Below are 20,337 nucleotides of genomic sequence, written 5' to 3' on the forward strand. Positions count from 1 at the left end.
TTGCACCGACGTGTTCAAGCTGTGGCTGGGGCGCCCCATTTCGCTGCTACAATTGTCGTTGTCCCTCCACACGATCCTTAAAGTCGGGGAGGAGAACCAGGCCCACCGGGAATTCTGTCATGATCTGATTCGAATCGCTGTGCTTCCTTTGCAATTTGAGCAGACAACCGCTGCGACCAACCCAAAGCGAGCAGCCTCGGACTTCTTCAAGACTTGCAGCCACTTCCCAAGTTTCTTCTTGCTCATGACCGCTGACCAGGTTCGTCCAGATGTATCTCCCAACTCTCAAGGGCTCGTAAGTTCTCTGAGACCCTGCGAGTTTCGTTACCGCTGCTATCATATGTAATAGTCACTCTCAAACGGCACCTTGAGGGTATGTTGTCGTAGTCAACGACTGCAGTGCGTTGACACAGACCGTTAGACCGCTGCATCGCTTTTGAATTTTATAGTTGCCAACGATCTCCGAGCATATCGTTTCAGGGCTACATTGAACAAATAAGTCATGATCATAAGCCAAAAGCTGCACTCATGCCGTTGCTACATGGTGGCTTAGGCGAGCTTTCACATCCCTATCCGCAAGCTACCGCTGTCCTGCGCCGAGTCCGAGCCAGGCCTAGACTTGCTGTCCTGCATGTTGTCCTGCATGTTGTCCTGCATGTTGTCCTGCATGCTGGCCAGTACCGCTAAGCCTGGGCTCCTAAAACCGGCCGCCAGCTGAAAGAGGGTGAGAGTGTGGTGTTTGTAGCTTCTCGTTGTATCGACCGTCGTTTGGGGCACGAAAGTCCAAACGCCGTGGTTTGTTTTGGCTCATGGTCGAAAAGCTTGAGGGCCTCATGCTGGCGTTGGTAGTGATGTGCATCTCTGTCACCGCCATCACGACACGACCGGAGTATAAGAGCCTCGCTCCTTGGACCGCTCTTGTCATCTTCCACATACTTGACATCTGTTAGATATATTTCTAGGGCGCGAAAGAGATCTGCCAGACGTAAATTCCGAACACTGACTAGATATGCCGCCAAAGTCTGGCGCAAAGCCGCCACCGAACACACCAGTCCGTGGCAACAGTCCACATCGTCCTCCAGCACGCCCTCCAAATCGCCCTCCGAACTAAAACTCGACAGATTCCCTGCCGGTAGGCAGCCCCTCTTCAATGACCGCGGAAATGCCGCCTGACACTATCAAGCACATTGTATTCGAGCCCCTGGCATGCTTGCCATCTTGAGCGCCCAAGCCACTGGGGCAGACCGTTATTGCACCATTCCTGGAGATGCAGAACCACCTAGGTGACAGATAGAGGAGAGCTGAAGGTGTTTATTAGTGACATATATCAATTTGAAACAACTGGTGAACACCTCCAAATGTCGATTCGCCATTCTGGTGGACGACTTCATTGATCCATGCAGCCTCCCGTCGGAAGGTCTGTTCGAAGATTCAGCACTTGTCCATAGGCTGCTAGCCTCTGAGCCTGTAGCACGATTCCTAGGTTGGCCTCGAATCACGTAGGGAGCGAACACCTCTTCGAAGCTCTGGACAAGGCAGCTTCCGTTGCCAAGACATCGGCCCTGCAGCCTCGGCCGCCTCGTTCGCGTCATTCCAGTTCACAGCATCCCAGATCTCAAATATTGTGCTGTTACACATCTCCTGACCCAAGTGGCAGAGCTTCTCTTTGCGTCCGTCCAGCCGCCGCCGTCTCGATTCTTGCCCATCTCATGGATCCCCCTCCACCCCGACCAAACGACACCTCAGCCTCGGCACAGGCGGCCGCGGAGGCATCACCATATAATGATCCTGACTGTATCTTCTGCCAGATCATAACGGCCTACCCAGTCATGGATCCTTTAGATCCAGCATTTCCGACGTCTACGGAGCTAGATCCAGAGAAGCTGGAACCACCAGCCTTTGTCCTGCTGTCGACGCCGCACGTGGTTGCCTTTTTAGATATCTATCCTCTAACACGGGGCCACGTACTCATTTGTCCACGAAGGCACGCCGAGAAGGTGGGAGATATGACGGGTCAGGAAGGTGCGCAAGTATGTATTTGCCCTGTTGAGTCTTGACACATGTGACACAAAGATCTCCGACTCTGCCATGAATAGAGACTCGGCCGCTGTTACCAGCATCTACAGTGGCTTGGTATCCCTTGAGCCCGTACTCTCTCCTGAGAGGTAGCTATTGAACATCTGAAGAAGCCTTCCCCGCAGCATTCAATGGCTAGACTCAGAGTGCCCAAGCAGAGTGACATCAGCTGTTTGAACGGACGTTCTCGGATGACGGGTTCACGCTGCTCTGCTAGGTTCAGTCCTGCCTCAACTGCCAAAGGCCACACGCAAGGCCTGGACATATATTGACAACCTCGATAGATCGGCCGCCTACTCCCCCTCATCTCCCGTGCTGTCACCCGTGCCAGCATGCCCGATATCCCGCACGCAGAAGTCGATTACAACGTAGTCCAAAACAACGGACCCGGCGCCGCCCAAGTAGTCCCTCACGTATGTCAGCTCTGCTTCTCTGCTTCTTCACCCCTATGCCCATCACCTGTTCCACCCTTCACTAACATCCTCCACCACCGACAGACTCACTTCCACGTCGTCCCCCGCTACCCTTTCAATTCGCACTACACGCCCTTTGGCGTCCCCTCCCGTCCCAGCACTGGCTCCAACCGCCACCTAAGCTCCTCGGATGCTTCGTCCAAGAAGCGTACTCCTGCTGCTGTACCCCAAGGCATGAAAGCGACGGCCATACTCTTCGGACGCGGACAGCGACACTACCGAGATGACGACGACGCCGTGGGGCTCGTGGAGGTGATGCGCAGACGGGTAGCCGAGGAGTGGCGAGCGGAGTTCGGTCATGGTGCGCAAGTTACGAGTGCCGGCGCGGGCACAATAGATGAAGAGGTGCAGGCGCCGCCATCGTCGGCGGGCGCCTCCCGGGAGAGTAAGACCGAGAGCAGGGTCGTGGGAACGGCAAGGGAGGATCACTTACCTTTGCTGCAATCGAGGAGTGGGAAGAGTGAGCGTTTATGATCTAGCGGTATTTTTGGAAGGTGTGTGTGTACTTTGCGATGATGTGATGGTAGAGCTAGACAGACTGGGACATGTTGGACTAGGCAAGACTGCGACACAATAGAATAGTTGAGAACCGTAGATCGGCAGGCTGCATACAGGACAACAGCAGCCTAGCTCATCGGCCTCGTAATATTGAGAAGAGGACGTGTATCTGTGCAGTCGCGAGTGTGACTTGGAAACTCTACGTCTCTCGCCGAGAGTCCCATACCGCTGATGAAGCCGGGGTCCCGCTCGCGGGCTAGAGACGACGACGACTACAGCCGTGAATTCATTGGCATTGCACTGAGAAAGATCGTCTCAGTGGCTTTGGAGATGGAGATACGTCGACAAGCTTAGAGTGTGCAGGAATCTCATTCTTTTGGATGGACAGACACGTCTATCAATGAAGCTACCCGCGAAGAATACGTCGTCGGCATCACCGACACAAGATGGTCTTATCCTCCCGGATTGTCATCCCATCCCCTGCCCAGCCCATCCGTCGAGGGCAAAACCAGTGCAGTCGCTAGTCCAACATCACACTCATGGCTGTCCCTTCGATGAGGGCAGTCCGTACTTTGAGTCGCATATCCACACCGAAAGTAGCAAAAACGCCGATGGTTGCCCATGCCCGCTTGTGTGCCCCTATGATTGACGCCGTTCCCGTACAGTAAAATTGCAATTCCCTTTCCGTCCCACACGCATGTCTGCACCCCTCGTCGACTGGTCGTTGGTAATCGAAGTCTTTCTATCGACACCTAAAATTGATAGGTCGCGGTCAAGTTGAAGTATCGTCAAGGACGAAAGCTGAAGTGACATGGCGGGCAAGGCTGATGTTGGTAGTGGCGGCAACGCTAACAATGCTTCTGATAATCTATGCAAATGTCGTTCTGGATGGTGATAATGTCGATCGATGATGAGCAAAGGCCGCCTCACAGCGATGGCATGAAGTCATCCATTATTCGATCATAGCAGTACTGGTTATACATGCTATTGATGGGCTAGTGAAGAGCACAATGAGCAGATCGTTCAATAGGGATTCTATTGAGCAGGCTTGTCATCCAAGGAGACTCCGCCTTCGCCTCGGATGGTCGCTGAATAGTCCTTAGCCCATTTTCGAGCCATGATCGAGGCTACAAATATTAGTAATTTAGATCAGCGAGTCGCATCGAACACATACCTTTCAGGAACTTCTTGCTGGCATACTTCTTGAATAACGCCTCATGAGCCACCGGGGCCTGGAGGTAGTCAATCAATAGGTCGAATACGGGTTGAATTTCCTCTTCCGAGTAACCAGCGAATTGAGTGAGCGTGGCATTCTGGTTTGCATTAGCATGCGTTTTGAGGGACTAGGAAGATTCACATACCCATGGGCCACTCTCGAGAATCATGCGGGCAAGATACATCGCAGCCGCAGCGATGTGGCTCTGGCGGTACTCCAGGAAGCGATGATCGACAAGAGAAATCTCCATGAGATACTTCCCTACAGTGCGAGTCTGGATGTCATAGTTGTCGGCCTTGGAGATACGACGCAGAAAGTTCATCGGGTTGGGATAGCTGAGGTCGTACTTGAGGGTCGTCAGGGTATATCGCTCAGCACTGAGAACCTCCTCGACGGTGAAACCATCATCAGCAACATGAACAAAGTTGCCGACATGGGGTGACAAGACCTCCTCGTACTTCGAAGCGATGAACATGGCGGTGATGCCGACCAGCTGCAGCTTGTCAAGGGGGACAACCTTGGATGACAGGAAGCGGTCGACAATGTTAATGGCTAGGAACAGTGTTTCGGGCAAAAGTCTGAAGCGGGTGTGAACCTCGATGAGCCAGTCAACGAGAATACCGCGCATCTTCCATTCGAGGTCATCTTGGTGCTCCATGTAGTTGGGATTGGGCAGGGTGGTGGCTTCCAGCTCCTTGTAATACTCAAAGATGTCTCGCACGTACTCAGCACACATAGATGGATCGTCCAGGTCTTCAGCATCAAGCTCAGCGATCAGATCATAGCCATCATGCGCCGGAGATTCCTCGCGGGTCTCGGGCTCTTCGATACCGGCACACGACTTCTTCCTAGGGGGCTCATCAACTTCAGGGGTCTCGTCCTTGGACAGGACGGTGGATGAGGCCGAAGTCTGTGAGCGCTTGCGGCTTCCCAGGGCACCAGATCCACTGCCGGACTTCTTGGTGTCGAGGCTGGTCTTGGTCTTCACATTGTTCTCCTTGACGCCAAGCGCTGAGCGTGAGGAGTTGGTGCGTGAGAGCTTGGTGACGCCACCAACGGCAGCAGCAGTTTTGGACGGGAGACCAGCCTTGCCAGCGACCTTCTTGCCCTCGGCAGCAGCCTCGGGACCTTTTGAAGCGTTGGTTACGTCACCAAGAGCTTTTCTTCGGCCGTTGAGAGTTCCTGTGGCGGTGGTGGTTGTCTTCTTCACTTGAGTCTTCTTGATGCCATTGACCGAGGTGTCAGTTAGAGAGGCGGCTTTGGCGCGTGTGGTGACACCGGAGCTGTTCTCATCATTCTCGTCGTTAAGGATGCGCTGCCGAGTGCGGGTCTATAGAGGGCATTAGCAAAGTGATCACTACTACAAGGGGTACGTGTTGACCAAGTCGTGTTGTGACGGGAACATACCGCAGGCATCTTGTGGGATTGACAGCAACAAGGCTGTGCGACACTACACACGTACGATAGTAAATGTGGTTCGAAGTCGGGTTATGAGGATTGGGAGGAGCTCAGATGCTATTTTGCAAGTCAGATTGGTGTTCGTGGTGGAAGAATTCCAGGTAATTAGGGAATGACGCACGGGCTTGCTCGACGTGTCTGCAAACGCGGTCGTCAAGTTAGCCACAGGATGAATGTGGCAGTAGCTTCAATTCAGTCGTGGAGAAGCCCTTGTTGCCTTCAAACGTGCGTATTCGAGGTGCAAATGGGTGCTCAGCTACCTGAGGCTGAATTCGACTCGTGTGATCGAAAGCGCGACAGCTAAGCGGCGAAGGCGATGCAGAAGATGTTTTGAGCCACAGGGAAGATGCTCGATTGGTGATGCAAGCAGCTACTCGAGACAGAGGAGTAGAACTGCAGAGTAGGAGGGGGATACAACAGCGAAGTAATGGCTGTTTTGGTGTAGGAGTGCAGCAGAAGTTGGAGCTGCGAGGTCAAGGTTGTTTTGTCTTGGCACCAAGTCGCGCTGAATCCGAGTGGGGTTGCTGTGGTGGGCTCCGCGAGGCGCGATGCTCTTCCGCTGGCGGCTGCTAGGGGCGTTTACGATGCAAGGGTGTGATGCACGTTGGAGATGCGTTCATTCCACCGAAATAATCCTAGAGGTATTCGAGTATGGCTGCAATAGTAAAGCAGGGCAAGCTAGAGCGGGATGATGAAGATGAGAGTGAGATTCGATCCGCTCAGTTGTGCCTGAAGATCCGTGGCTGTTCGATCAGCGATCGCGCCTTCTGTGTTTGCGGGAACCCGGAGGAACGTCGTTCGGGGCAACCAGACACGCTAATGCATCGTCTCTCTACAACATCATGCCTACGAGTACGGCTGCCAGCACCTACGCGATCAGTCTCGGGTGGACTCCAGCTTCAAATTCTTTTCGACTGTCTACTAGTACTTGCCCATGGTATCATGCTCACCCTTGGCTATGCCCATACGCTATCATGCTACACGCAAAGTTCCTCGCAGGAAGTTGACTTGCTGTCGTGACCTGCTCGTAAATCCATACTTTTCAACCGCACTAATGGCGGCGGCGGCGAGGAACCTAACCACGCCCTCGCTGAAACACAGGCTTGACTTTCGCCTCAATTATCGCCTGACCTGATGCTGGCTTCTCGAAGATTCGTGCACCGTCAGATTCTCCAGCCTCCCATCTCGCTAGCAAGTCGTTGCTCTCTTTGGGCTTGATATGCTGGGAGGCTGTGCCGACAGTAATGTGAGTGATCGCGTTTGCACTAGACAAGCTTTTTCCGTCATCAGAAGGGAACACGCGCACAACAAAAGCCATAACGCGGTCGTCCCACACCAGCCGCTCCAGCTTAACCCTGGCAGACCCCAACGAGGGAGTCCTTGTGCCCTTATCGGCGAGGTTGGCATTGCTGACTGCCTCGGTATATGCCTCGACATACTGCTGCCAGATCTTTGCATTGTCCTTGGATGCCGCACGGTGAATCAGTGTGACATGAAACTCTGCCTGAATTCGTCTCGTCTGCTTCAGCTGGTTGTACATCCGCTTCTCCTCTGCCGACGCAGAAGCGAACATAGCCTCGAGCATGGATGTGATGTCCTTGGCCGGCACTGGTATGCTGAAATATTCAAGCTGGCCGACAAGCTGCTGTGGGGTAGGGACTCGCTCTGGCGGAATCTGCGCAGCCTGGTTCGGTGTCTGCTGCTTCTTGTTCACCCGCGGCGCCTTGTTGAATGACAAGTCATGCTTGGTCGTAACCTGGTGGTCCAAGGAAAAGTCGATGGCCTCCGCCATGTCTTGGTGGCTGGGCATCTCACCGCCAAAGAGCTTCGGGTACGCGTTGTACAGGTGAGTTATGACTGTCTCGAGGTTGTCTAGCGACGATGCGGATACATCCAGGTTGATAACCTCATCGAAATTGCTATCAGGTTCCGCTGAGGTGTCGCAGCCCTGGAAGCGGTCGAGGAAGCCCTCCATGATGCCGACGATCTCTTGCTGACTCTTACTGCCGGCACGAATGGTTTGGTGATTATCGCCTCGGTCCAGGACGCGTTTCCGAGTGACCTCACGGATGCCATCCAGCATTATGCCCTTCGGCTCATGAACATAGTGAAGGGCGACAAAGCGAGCATCGGGCACAATTTTGAGCACATCGTCCATAATCTGAGCCCGTTCGCGTCGTTGATGATTGTTCCGATCTGCAATGACGACCCGATGAGCACCCATGGCGTTGGTTACCAGTGCAGCAAATCTTTGAGGGCGACCTCGCTGACCCTCCACATTGTCATTCTGGACATGGCCAAAGTCAAAGAGCTTGACCAGACCCGTGGCAACCGTTGTCTTACCACAGCCAATGGTAGCAATCGGGACAAGGACGATGTTGTTGATATGTTCGGTCCACTCCCCGCCCTCGCCTTGCTCCTCCCGGATGATATCAGACCCTTTTTGGCCCTTCTCCGCCAGGAAGTCGTCCCGCATCTTGATGATGCCGTGGTTCTGGTTGTACAACTTGCCAATATTTGCGTCCTTGGCCAATTGTCTCCGGGCGAAAAGCAAGTACTCTTCAGTGACCTTCTTATGTTTCTTGTATTTCGGGGTTCTTCCAGCAATGATAGCCTTAGTTGCCTCGCGCCATTGACGATACATCAGATATGGCTCTTCAAACTTATACTTGAAGAACCAATCGGGACCGCCATGCTCGCTGCTCCCCCTCAGCTTGCATCTGACAACGAAACCTTCAGTGTCTCTTCCCTCCCATGAGCCAGTCTCCGCACACCCGTTGAGGAATGTCTTGACTTCTTCAAGCGTTTCGAGCATGATATACTCAGCCTTCTTGAAGCCCCATTCGTCAGCAAATTTGTGAACATCAGCGCCAGACATCGTAGCGAACTCGGGGCGGTTGTAGTTGAGCCCGTGAAGGTAGAGGCCGGCCATGTTAGGAGGGTATTCGAGAACATGCTCTTCGAAGTCATCGTCGCAGAGCTCAGCAACCGCAGTGAGATTTTGCGAGCGTAAAGCGTAGGCCAGATCCTTGGTAGTTTTGCCAGCGCTTTCGACATGCTTCTTTACCCATTGCTCACCGACCACCGCATGACTTCGGTCAACGTCTTGCCTCGCACCAGTGGAGTGTTTGCTGCAAACCAACAGAGTGCCGTCCTCGAGACCGGACATGAAGATGATGCAGCCATTCTCCTTGACACTAAGTTCGTAGGGCCCTGCTGTGTGAGTCTCTATGTGCGCCCACTCAGTTGAAGGCACTTCGCCAACGTTGAAGAATTTGTCATATCCGCGACTCACGATCTCAGGGGTGCCGTCAGAGCGCTTGTTGGTGAAGAGGCCTCGGGCATAGGTGGGCAGATCGTCTCGCTTGTAGTCCCAGTCTTTGAAGCGCCATGAGTCGACAGTGATGCCTTGACTGCCAGCGACAGCGTAGGTGGTCTTCTTGCATGAGAGTTTCTTCCCCTTGGTTTGCTGGAGAGCCTTGCACAGCTCAGCCACAACATGTGGGTCTTGAGCCATGGTAGGCATGTCGATTGCTGACCTGCTCGTCCGAATTTGATCCACGATCCGGAGAGTTCAGGGACTGGAACGAATGTAAAGAAGACGCCTCACCTGACCAGGGAGAGGTGAGGGTCGGAAGATTCTGAAACGATTATGGCTGTAGTCCAGGAAGTTGCAACAAAGGCAGAATATAAATTGAAGCGACTGCCATGCGTCTACAAATGAACGCGCACAGCCTTGTGTGAGTCACCTTTTTCAAAACGTCATACGGCCAATGACTCCCAGGATGACTCGACCTAAGATGTTCCGGGAGTTGTGGTGAATGCAGAAGGCTGAAGGCATCCTAAAAAAGTTTGCCTAATGGATTGGGGAGGCTGCCTTGCGTTGGCGGTGACGCACGATCAGCCGCTAAAGAATCTTGTGGGATTTGAGATCTCCAACCTGCGGGACCGACTTTTGTTAACCTGGACGCTTTAGAAACGCGCTTGCCACCAATTCAACGCATCGACTTTGCCTGGCTCTTCACACAGCAGCCCGACTCGCCTAAGCAAGTCATGTCAGAGCTGAACCCATTCCTGCTAGCGGCGAACACGCCCTCCCCCGATCCCCGGCTTCTGCCCCTCCTCCGATCAGATCCTTCCCTTGCGGCCCGGCAAGATGCTCATGGCTATTCACTGCTACACGCCGCTTCATCATACAATCACGTCAATCTACTCAAGAGTCTTGTCTCTGAGTTTTCTGTGGACATCAATCTTGAGGATGAGGACGGAGAGACTTGCCTATTTGTGGTCGAAACATTGGAAGCCGCGAAGTGCCTGGTCGAGGATCTGAAAATCGACACATCGATCAACAACCACGAAGGCATGACAGCTGCTGAAAAGTTCGAGTCAGAAGATGAGTATCCCGAGATTGCAACGTATCTGCGACAACAGGCCGGGCAACAGCCTACAGCTTCTCCGAGCAGCAACACCCGTTTGCCCACCCTTCCTCCCAACGTCAGCATCGGGGTTAACACGACTGAAGAGCAGACCGCCACTTTAGAGCAAGAGCCAGATCCAGAATTTAGGCGCAGAATAGAGGAGCTCGCTGCGCGGGATAATTTCCAGAGCGAGGAAGGTCAGCGAGAGCTGCGTGAATTGATCACAGACGCCGTCCGAGGCGTCAGTGACGAGAGAGACGTGCGTCGCCGAGTGGTGTGAGCCTCGGACGCCATCAAACCTGTCTAAAGCATCTATCCATGGCACGCTTACATGCAACATGCACAGAGCATCGGGCTGGCGAGGGTATCAGCACATGCACCAGGTCATTGGTCACAAGTGATTTGATCTTTTCAGCTGGCTGTCACATCATTATCTCAATCGTTCATCCACGCAGTTATTCTACCGCCCCCAACCCTAGCTGCAAACCGGAGGCCGCTGCTGCCCATGGGGAAGTAGCTGATCAAATACCAGATCAGTGCCACGAGCTGAACTCCTGCAAAGAGGATCGTCAAGATCGTCGAATGCAGCTGGGATAAAACAGTTAGTTATGTGATTATGCGATGATAAGTCCATGAACATACCCCAGCGGCGAAATAGACCGTCATAACGATCGAGCCAAAGTAGACGGCAGTGAAGGGCAATCGAGGACCAGAGATAAGATGAGTGGCGTAGGCCCTGGGGCCCATGAGAGCCGCCCACGAGGCCAGAAAGAGGATAGAACCTGCAGACCACCTAGATGAACGACATGTCAGCCAGTCATGTCCTGGACATAGTGCACACCCTTCTTCTTCACCCGACACCGCTGTTCTTTTGTCCCCCGATAAGGGCATGACCAACATTTAGTATCGACACATGTCTCAGTGATAGACGACTGACATCATCACAAGATTATGCGAAGTCACATGGCCCTAGCGCCCGGGATTATAGTCGTAGTGGTGTGTACGTTTTTAGAGAACGAGGGGCAGGTAACTCACAGTATGGCAAATTTGCGAGGCTGCGGAAACAAAATCGGGAACAGTGCAAAACAGACGACGAAGCAAGCGAGCGCTGCCAGATTACAGCCTCCGAAGATCATCAGGCGATCCCACCGGCTCACTAGATTCAAGAGCAGGCGTTAGTATCGAAGCAATATATTCGGAGATTCAAGGCAGTGCTCCAGCCTGGATGGATGCTGGATATTGCGGGTGGGGAGACTTACGTGCAAACCAACCTTCCTCTTCTTCTCGTCGCGACGGTGCCGGCAGAGGAGCGCCGGGGGCTTCATGAGTGGGCAGTTGCACATAGCCGCCTCGCTGAAACGGATTGAGAGACGACAATGTCGAGAGGAAGGGTGTAGAGGAGTTGGTGTTGGCGGTATACTCCGGCTCCCTTCTGGACCAACCCAAGGAGTTCATTGAGTCACGGAAGCCTGCGGAGGTCATTCTGACAAGTCAATTCGTGCTCTTGTGATATGCTCGAGCTGTTCAAAGCTGTCTCAGAGCTCAGGCTACGACAATCGCCCGGAGTCGCGTCGATCTGGCAGCGGTTTGATTTACCCTGCACTTCTTGTACGTTGGCTATAACACAGTTGGTGAAAGCCCACCCCAACCCCAGCGATCGATGTACTGGTCCAATCAATGCAGGTATTAGGGGTTTGATGCTACTCCGGCGTTGACCGGTGTTGAAACTGCGGGAATATGTCTCGCGCGTTTGGACAGCGAAGAGAAGGCTAGTGTAACAAGAAGCTTGCCTGAAGCGGTCGAGGTGGGAGTATTGGCAGAGGGTTGACGCAGGAAGCGCGATGGGTCTGAGGCGAAAGCGCCGGAGGTCGGCTTGCTGCAGGGTGGGATGATTCGAGATTTAGCTTGGAGGGGAGAACAGTACGAGACGGATGCTCCGAATAGCTCTCGTGTGCAAGGCTGTGAATAGTGCTGTCGGTGCTAGTGGTGTATCGACTGGATGTGGTCGGGGTCAACAACGAAGGTTGCAAGCCGAGTCCCGAGATCAGGCTGCCCCCAATAACTCTCAGGCTGAATGAAGGTCCAGTCGAAAGAGGCCGCGCATGGAACAGCGGCGTTAGACTTAGCCAACGCTGGGCACGAATCCAGCTAGCCTTCCCCACGCGCCAGGCCTGGTTAGGCACAGCGTCCTTTTTTGCTCATTGTTCCTTCACACCCTCTTCCTTTTGCCATCCACATTATTGCTCGAGTTCAATGATGCCTACACTGGGCGGAGATGTTTCCTGGACCCTGAATGTCAGGAAGAGTCCTCGATCATGCATATCACACTTGCATTGCAGGTGGCTTGATGATCCTTGGGCCGCATCTAGGCGGTCTGCGCGGCACGAACCATGGCAGCAGGCAGCGAGCCCCGCCGTCAGCCGCCCGCGTCTGTCTATGTTTGCGACTTGTCACACAGCAGATGGAGAACTTTTCTACTAAAAAGGGACTTGGAAGCCGCCCAAGTCGCACAAACCAACCCACGGTCGTGTAGTGTGTTGACATCCTGCGCATTGGAATGCGTGTGATGGTATCGCTCTACAACCGTCACAGTGGCTATGGGGTCCAGCTGAGTCAACGACAGTCGCGGACGCAGCAGTTGACCAAAAGTTGGCATCAGACGTCCGCGTGGGAGTAGTGTCATCTTGTCAATCATGTCCTTCTGATCCTTGTTCTGGGGGCAAGGGACTGCTTTGCCTTTTCCTTTTGCCTTGGTCCTGTAGTGTCAACGCAAGCTCAAGTGCTCCTTGTTCTCATACGGGCAGTGATTGGATCCGCCTTCTTTCCTGAGGGTGTCGTCCTAGCATGCGTGGCGTATACATTGGACTGATCGAGTAGGATCAGAGCCAAACCAAACGTCACTGGACAGCCTTGCATATGGGTTATATATACTCGCGCGCCGGATGACCCGACAAGGCGGGCACTCTCTCACAGAAGACTGATTTGTCTATTTTGCCCAGAGTCATACATTCCTCGCCAGCCGATTGGCATCCCTCTTACGGAGTACATTTATTGCCAGTAGTGTGGCTGTGTGGCGGAGTCGCCTCAGCCAGCGCTCGACGGTCGCGGGTTTCGTCGGTTGAAATTAGCGCCACGTGCCAAGGCGCCAGGCCCGTGGGCAGAGGCCGCAGAGCTACGTAAAGGCCCCGGAACAGCCGCGCCGGGGTGCCTCTAGGCGAGACTCTGAGGCGAGTGTGTTCAGATTCGCAATCGGCCTGCATCTATCTCCTCGCTCCCCCACCAACCTCATCACCCCCTTCACTCCCTCGAACACGACTATCCTCGACAAACGTTTGCCTCGCAAAGATAATCGATCGTCCACGCTCCTTGTCCCCGTTTTGCGACTTTCGACTTCTCCGCCGTTCCTTTTGTTCAAGATCCAAGTCATATCCGTACTCCGACCGCTCGGCTACAAGTCGGTGTCGGTGTGCAACCTCGACTCGAAAATACGATAGCCCGAGCACAACCCGGCCAGACCTTCACACCAGTATCATCGAGTCGATCAAGAACCCCAGTCTCCGCGCGCCCTGTCACACTCCTACAGCATTGCCGACTTTCGAGCTACATCGACGCTGGTGGATAGTGGGGCACCGTTCGGTGGCACAAGAACATTCACAGTATGTATACCCGATTCTCTTATGAGGTGGCCTGGTGTCATGAAGCCCCTGTGAGGGTGTATATCAACGGGTCGGATGCCTCTTTACACAAGGCTGAACCCGACTCATCCTCACAGCTCCTGCCACTGTTGCTAGATGTGCCACTAATCATGGCATTAGGGCTATTACCGACCAATATAGCATCACCTTGTTACAAATCATATACATCGCCAACGGCTCAGAGCTGGCCTCTCCACCTGTCTCAGCCTACAGGTCTCAAAACATTCATCAGGCTGCAACCACTGTGCCCTGACTCGGACCAGCGCCTACTTGGCAACAACATTCGCGATTTCGGACCGGCAAGCGTGGTCTGGCCTGCTTCGCATCTGCCGCGTTGCAGGGTCTGTAGCAACATACCATCCTGGTACCACAAGCCAGAAACATGTCGACATCCGGCAACATGCCCTTCATTAAGAATGAACCCGACGAGTTCGGCAACGATCCCAATCGCTTTATGCAGAACCAGGGTTTCGCAAATGGGGCTTTCGACAGCAACTACTTCAATGATCAGCAGGGCGGCAGCATTGACCCTTCTGCGCTGAGCATGTCCGGTGGCAACTACAACAACATGCAACAGTACGGTTTCGGCTCCCAGAATATGTCGTCTAGCTTTAATTTGGGCACATCCGGGTTCGATGACAGCGAGCTCATGGAAAGCCTCGATCCCACCCGAATGGACGACTTCAACCATCTGCCACCCAACAATCACCAGCCACGGTCCAACCACGCCATGCCAGTGAACAGCCACGCCCAGGTCTTCTCAAGCACTCCCGATGGTGCACCAATCCAGAGTCCATACCTTGGGCAGCCCGATTACAGCCACTTCAGAAACCTCAATTCTCTGCCACAACATCTCTCGCCGCTCCAGACTCCGCAGTATATGACCGGCAAGAGGCCAAGTATGCAAGCTCACCGTAAGTCATCAGACCAGCGGAGCCCGATGACGCCACGTACCGCTGCTATGCAAGGTCTTCACATTGGTACTCCCGAGTCTGGCAGCTTAGCTAACGGCCGGCCCGTGCGCACAGAAAGCATGCAAAACCGACATATGAAGACAATGTCCGGCCAGTACGACAGTACGCCAGGAAGCCTGCATTCTTATCTCGATTCTCCGCTGTCTTCGCCCGGTGGAAAGTCAATGCAACATCCTGGCATTGGCGAAACTATTGGCGCCGCCTCTCTCCCGACCAAGGTTGAGAATGGCCACAATACCAGCAACCAGGAGTCATTAGAGGCCAAGAAGAGAAGGAGGAGAGCATCCCACAATGCTGTGGAGCGAAGACGGCGTGACAACATCAATGAGCGCATTCAGGATCTGTCTCATCTGGTTCCGATGCATCGCCTGGAAGACGATAAGGTCAAGAAGCAGCTTACCAGTGTTGGGCCACTTTCACCAAGCATGGGCGCGACAGGCATGAGTCCACCGAATGCTGCAACTTCGCTCCTTGCTGGGGCTAGTGGCCGGCGAGCGGCAAGCACGGCTGGCAACATCACCATTGGGCTCCCCGTGGAAGATCGCGAAAAAGGGCCTAATAAGGGTGATATTCTCAATGGGTCTGTCAGTTGGACTCGCGACCTCATGTGGGCACTGCATCAAAAGTATATGCAAGAGGAGGAACTAGCTCAGTTGATTACGCATCTGGGAGGGCAGTGGCCATTCCAATTGACCGACGACGAGAAGCGCATGCGCAGTGAGGTGATGGAAGCCATCGAAAAGAACGGGGTTGAAACCTTTTCGTACTCACGGACGGATGGCTCTGGCTTACGCGTGCCTAAGCACACCACCCTCAACGGTGACAAGCTCCAGACTAGCAACTCTTCAATGAGCCCGCAATCCAACTTCGAGCTCAGCCCGGGCTTCCATAGTGGCGGCAGTGGCACCAACAGTGGAAGCAACGGTCCAGGCCAACCCCAGTACTGGCATTCTGCTGGCCATGGCGGAATCAGCTTCAAGGAGGAGGACGAGAACATGGATCTGTGATCTGACGGAAGCGCTATTCGGTGCCATTCTCTGTGTATGAGAGACGATTTTATTGGGGGTTTTCCGTCATTTTCGGAGCTGGGTCTCAGGTGCGATGTGTTTTGAAGGCATTACGGCGTCGGATGGTCCTTGTGATGGGCTCTTTTGTTGTCCTTGCTCGATTTTGATACCCCGTCATTTCCCCGAATCTCCTATCTTCGTCAAAGAGTATTAGTGATGGAAACGATTGTATTCACGGATGATGTTATAGGGCATAGCGTTTGCCACCTTCGTTTCACTAGCATAGCTATAATCACATTCGGCATTAGTTGCTAGCTTGCATTCACTTCACTTTGTGCCCAAATCATCTCCCCAAGCTCTCCCAACTTTCACCGTCATGTGTATTACCCCAATCTCCAACGGAGATAACACTGGTAACTCCTGCTGTCGTGGAAGTTGCTGCGCCTTTCAACTGCGGCAAAATAATAATTCTGGTTCACGACAACCGGACTTCGCCGATTCACACAGGTTCTCTTAAGACGCTCTCTTTGTGTGGCAGCTAGTCAGCTAGTTGCGACTCTCACAGCTCCCTGATCTCCAGTGTCTTCCTCTCTTCCAGAGCCCGGTCCAGGAGCTCGAGATATCCGGCGTTCGACCGGCCGGAGCTAGTCGTCCCACCCCTTTCCGATCCCGGCAAGAACGTCTTTCTCGAATTTCGCAATCCATACACCAACTCCATAACCTCTCCCTTCCTTTCCTCTCCGGCACATTCTGAACGACACCGCCGAGATGTCTGGAGATAAGCCCCTTCCCTTCCAGTACCAGTTTGCCGCTGGTGCGATCGCTGGTGTGAGCGAGGTAAGCTTCGCGTCCCCACAACCCCACAGTCGTCAACCCCAGATGTAGCGATAACTGACTGTGGTTCCAGATCTTGATCATGTACCCGCTCGATGTCATCAAGACCCGCGTGCAGCTCCAGGGCAAAGTCCCTATTCCTGGACAAGATTACTATACCGGAATGCTGGACTGCTTCCGCAAGATCGTCAAGAACGAGGGAGCGTCTCGCCTCTACCGCGGCATTGCTGCTCCGATCATGATGGAGGCTCCTAAGCGTGCAACCAAGTTCGCAGCCAACGACTCCTGGGGCATCTTCTACCGCAACTTGTTCGGCGTGGAGAAAGCCAACCAGCCGCTGGCTATTCTCACCGGAGCCACCGCTGGCGCGACCGAGTCATTCGTTGTCGTCCCCTTCGAACTCGTCAAGATCCGCCTTCAGGATCCCGCTTCAGCCGCCAAGTATAATGGCATTGTAGACTGCGTCATGAAAACCGTCAAGAGCGAAGGTCCCCTTGCCATGTACAACGGTCTCGAGTCAACCATGTGGAGGCACATTCTTTGGAACGCCGGCTACTTCGGCTGCATCTTCCAGGTCAAGGCATTGATGCCCAAGCCCGCTGCTGGCAACAAGTCTCAAGCCATGTTCACCGATTTCACCTCGGGCGCTATTGGTGGCACAGTCGGCACCATCCTCAACACACCTATGGACGTTGTAAAGTCGAGAATCCAGAACTCGCCTAAGATCGCAGGTTCCGTACCAAAGTACAACTGGGCCTGGCCTGGCCTGGCAACCATCATGAAGGAGGAGGGTTTCGCGGCGCTGTACAAAGGCTTCCTGCCCAAGGTGCTACGTTTGGGCCCCGGTGGCGGTGTGCTGCTAGTCGTGTACACCAACGTTATTGACTGGTTCCGAAAGATGGGCGCGAAGCCAGTTGGAGCTTGACCAAGTGGAGCGGTGTCGACGACAATAGATTCCCCAACTGTGGAGACAAGTTTGGGAGCTGGGCGCAGATTTGAAGTCAACGAGAGCTGCATTTTCTTGGCGAAATTCGGCTTGGACATTCAGCAGGATACCCGCAGACTCTCTGGTACATAGGGAAAATGCAGAATAGAGCTCCGGGGCTAGGTTCGAGACAGTGAGATTGTGGTGCCATTCAGACTCGTGTATCGGCACACTTGAACCTAATGACAGATAGGCCGTTCTCAGAACATTTCCTCCAGGACCCACCACCTACTGATGAGCAGGTCAGGTATCTTAATGACCAGCGTTCCGCTCAAAGCCTCGGATTACAATCGACAACTCAATACCCGAATCCGGAACAATACAGTGATTACCAAGACAACCTTTCCCTGAAGCTCCGCCCAATACGCTATGCCGATCGATGACTCTCAGACCTTCGGTTTCTTAAAATACGTGACCCACTCAAACGCCTCATCCTGGAAGATCCTCAAGCTTGGATCTGCCATCCCTCTGCCCGAGCTGACTGAAGTAGCAGGTTTTACAGGTCTCACCTTGGCGGGATTGGGGCTTCCCGCCCTGGGCTTCTTTACGGTATGGCCGTTGCTGTTGCCACTACCCTCGAGTGAAGCAGTGCTTGTACTGAGTGTCCCTGCCAGGCTGAGTGGACGTTTCGCGTTACCTCGGAAGGCGAGTGGTGGTGACAGGGGCGGTCGTTCGACCTGCACGGTCGGTATGCCGACTGCAACCGGTGCAGAAGGATGGATTTGAATGGACTGTGGGCTCGTATCGCTTATCGCAAGCGCATGAGGGGTTGCTGGCATGTCCAACATTGCCTCTTGATCCTTAGCGTTGTCCTGCGTTGAAGCTGTGGTGATATCGCCGCGCCTGTGTTCTTTATCGCCCGGAACTTTACCGCGTACAACATGTTCGGGTTGTTCCTGCTTAAGCTGTTTCTCGGCTAGTGTGGTTATGTCGACCATGTTTCCCTCTGCACTGACAGCGGTTGCCGCGGGCTTTGTGGCTTTTACTCTCTCTTCCTTGGCCTTCGCGACAGCCGCCTTGGCCTGCCTCGTAGAGCCCAAGTGGTTCTTCCAGATCCGGTTTGCAAGCGCATTACCCCAGCCAGCACGAGCACAAAGTTCACGGACGATACTATCAGCATCTCCAATGAGCTCAATATCTACCTGCAGTCTTTTGACTTTGTTAGTACAGCGTTCGTTGGAGATCCAGATCTGCGGCACGTCTCGAGGCAGCGATAGAGGTAGCTCGCTAACAGGCTGCGCAGCGAGCGATGTGCCTACGATGATGAGGAGATCTACCTCATCCCTTATGGCGTCTAAGGTGGGGTAGTAGTTCTCAGCCACTGACTCTCCGAAGAAAGTGATATCAGGCTTGAGAAGGCCTGGCCGGGAAGGGGCGTCTGACTTCTCGTCATCATCGCTGTCACGGGCAAGCAGGTTCGCAAGCTCGGATTCGATGCGACGCCGCTTGTGTCGGCCGTGTCGAGAACTATCTGGAACTTCTCCTCCGAATGTCTCCACATATTCGATATCGGCCTCCTCAAACTTGGGCCCCTTCTTGAGGCGGGACGACTGACGAGCGTTTGGGTCCACAGGATCTGGCTTGCCACATACACAGAGCGGTAGCTTTCCAGCGAGTACCACAGGTAGATAGCTTTGCGCTGCTACTTTTCCCGCGCATGACAAGCAGGTGGCCGTTTCCCATGTTCCATGGCAGGCAACAATCTTCTCAATGTCGACGCCCGCATCGAGCTCCAGAGCATCAATGTTTTGCGTGAAGTTTGTGAGTAATTTGTCCTTTGTCTGTAAGAGCTCCAGGAAAGAATGCACCGCCGAGTAAGGGGGAACAGCATTGATCAAACTCCTGGCATTCGATCCATCTTCATTGAGGAGGGCGCCTTGACGTAGTTTAGGAATGATGGGCCGCACATCGCGCCAGAATTCCTTTGGATACTGTTCGAACATATCTCGATAGAACAATTGCTGAGGATCACTGAAGCGTTTATCTTGAATGAGGTTATACAGTCCTGACTTTGTTAATCTTGGCTGCAAACACAACCAGCTTCTGCTCACCTTGCTGAGATCTAAAGTCTGGAATGCCGACAGAAGTAGAGATACCAGCGCCACTAAGAATGACGATGTCTTCTGACTCCTTCAACAAATCGACGGCATCTTGCATGCTGTTGAACTCGTTCAACTTCTGCCGTCGCACCTCCTGATTTGGAGCTGGAGAAGTGGATACTTCCCGTCTGTGTCGCCGCGGCGATACCGATGCGTTCAGCCCCATATTGCTAAGATACGGGGATTTGCGAATGCGGGATGGCGATAGAGAAACGCTTCGTGATGGCGACAAAGGAGGATTCAGCCATGTCGACTTTGATGTAGGAGTGCTCGGGACTCTTTGTAGAGTATCTAGCTCTCTTGATGCCATTGCATCTTCCTCAGACATTATGCACACAGTTGCCTATAACGTGCTTTGCACGTGACCTTGGCGCTCCAATCTGCCTTGAAAATACCTACGACCAAGCAAGCTTGATATGTGCTCAGTGCACGCTTGAGCGGTCAAGCACTCCAGATTGCCTCGTCAAGTCGATGTTGCAGACTACCTCACCTCGGAGCTTGGAGCTGGTTTCTGAGTGATGAGTCAATTTACTCGGGAATGTAGGCCTCCAAAAGGGCGACATGTTGGTGCTGTAACGGATGGCAGTCGACTCCTTCGGAGCCT

The 20,337-nt window shown here is 53.6% G+C and overlaps 8 protein-coding genes across 8 annotated transcripts; 4 read left to right on the forward strand and 4 right to left on the reverse strand.

Annotated features, from left to right (window-relative positions):
• Nucleotides 1-1,709: 1,709 nt before the first annotated feature.
• HMPREF1541_08745 (uncharacterized protein) lies at nt 1,710-3,023 on the forward strand (the record flags this gene model as incomplete). Its single annotated transcript, XM_008723063.1, has 3 exons — nt 1,710-2,030; nt 2,361-2,489; nt 2,574-3,023. 3 exons carry the CDS (start codon nt 1,710-1,712, stop codon nt 3,021-3,023), a joined length of 900 nt encoding a protein of 299 aa, XP_008721285.1.
• A 1,059-nt stretch (nt 3,024-4,082) lies between these two features.
• On the reverse strand, nt 4,083-5,679 carry HMPREF1541_08746 (uncharacterized protein; the record flags this gene model as incomplete). The annotated part of the gene is made up of 4 exons (XM_008723064.1): nt 4,083-4,174; nt 4,222-4,360; nt 4,409-5,593; nt 5,671-5,679. 4 exons carry the CDS (start codon nt 5,677-5,679, stop codon nt 4,083-4,085), a joined length of 1,425 nt encoding a protein of 474 aa, XP_008721286.1.
• A 1,117-nt stretch (nt 5,680-6,796) lies between these two features.
• On the reverse strand, nt 6,797-9,238 carry HMPREF1541_08747 (uncharacterized protein; the record flags this gene model as incomplete). Its single annotated transcript, XM_008723065.1, has 1 exon — nt 6,797-9,238. The coding sequence occupies one exon, from the start codon at nt 9,236-9,238 to the stop codon at nt 6,797-6,799; it is 2,442 nt and encodes an 813-aa protein (XP_008721287.1).
• A 536-nt stretch (nt 9,239-9,774) lies between these two features.
• On the forward strand, nt 9,775-10,419 carry HMPREF1541_08748 (uncharacterized protein; the record flags this gene model as incomplete). The annotated part of the gene is made up of 1 exon (XM_008723066.1): nt 9,775-10,419. One exon carries the CDS (start codon nt 9,775-9,777, stop codon nt 10,417-10,419), a length of 645 nt encoding a protein of 214 aa, XP_008721288.1.
• A 155-nt stretch (nt 10,420-10,574) lies between these two features.
• HMPREF1541_08749 (uncharacterized protein) lies at nt 10,575-11,621 on the reverse strand (the record flags this gene model as incomplete). Its single annotated transcript, XM_008723067.1, has 4 exons — nt 10,575-10,727; nt 10,782-10,932; nt 11,175-11,295; nt 11,399-11,621. 4 exons carry the CDS (start codon nt 11,619-11,621, stop codon nt 10,575-10,577), a joined length of 648 nt encoding a protein of 215 aa, XP_008721289.1.
• A 2,595-nt stretch (nt 11,622-14,216) lies between these two features.
• Nucleotides 14,217-15,815, forward strand: HMPREF1541_08750 (uncharacterized protein; the record flags this gene model as incomplete). Its single annotated transcript, XM_008723068.1, has 1 exon — nt 14,217-15,815. One exon carries the CDS (start codon nt 14,217-14,219, stop codon nt 15,813-15,815), a length of 1,599 nt encoding a protein of 532 aa, XP_008721290.1.
• Nucleotides 15,816-16,583: 768 nt separating this feature from the next.
• Nucleotides 16,584-17,574, forward strand: HMPREF1541_08751 (uncharacterized protein; the record flags this gene model as incomplete). The annotated part of the gene is made up of 2 exons (XM_008723069.1): nt 16,584-16,652; nt 16,723-17,574. The coding sequence occupies 2 exons, from the start codon at nt 16,584-16,586 to the stop codon at nt 17,572-17,574; spliced, it is 921 nt and encodes a 306-aa protein (XP_008721291.1).
• A 446-nt stretch (nt 17,575-18,020) lies between these two features.
• Nucleotides 18,021-19,899, reverse strand: HMPREF1541_08752 (uncharacterized protein; the record flags this gene model as incomplete). The annotated part of the gene is made up of 2 exons (XM_008723070.1): nt 18,021-19,639; nt 19,686-19,899. The coding sequence occupies 2 exons, from the start codon at nt 19,897-19,899 to the stop codon at nt 18,021-18,023; spliced, it is 1,833 nt and encodes a 610-aa protein (XP_008721292.1).
• Between the last annotated feature and the right edge of the window lie 438 nt (nt 19,900-20,337).

The sequence above is a fragment of the Cyphellophora europaea genome, assembly GCF_000365145.1.
Source record: "Cyphellophora europaea CBS 101466 unplaced genomic scaffold supercont1.9, whole genome shotgun sequence".
Lineage (NCBI taxonomy): Eukaryota > Fungi > Ascomycota > Eurotiomycetes > Chaetothyriales > Cyphellophoraceae > Cyphellophora > Cyphellophora europaea.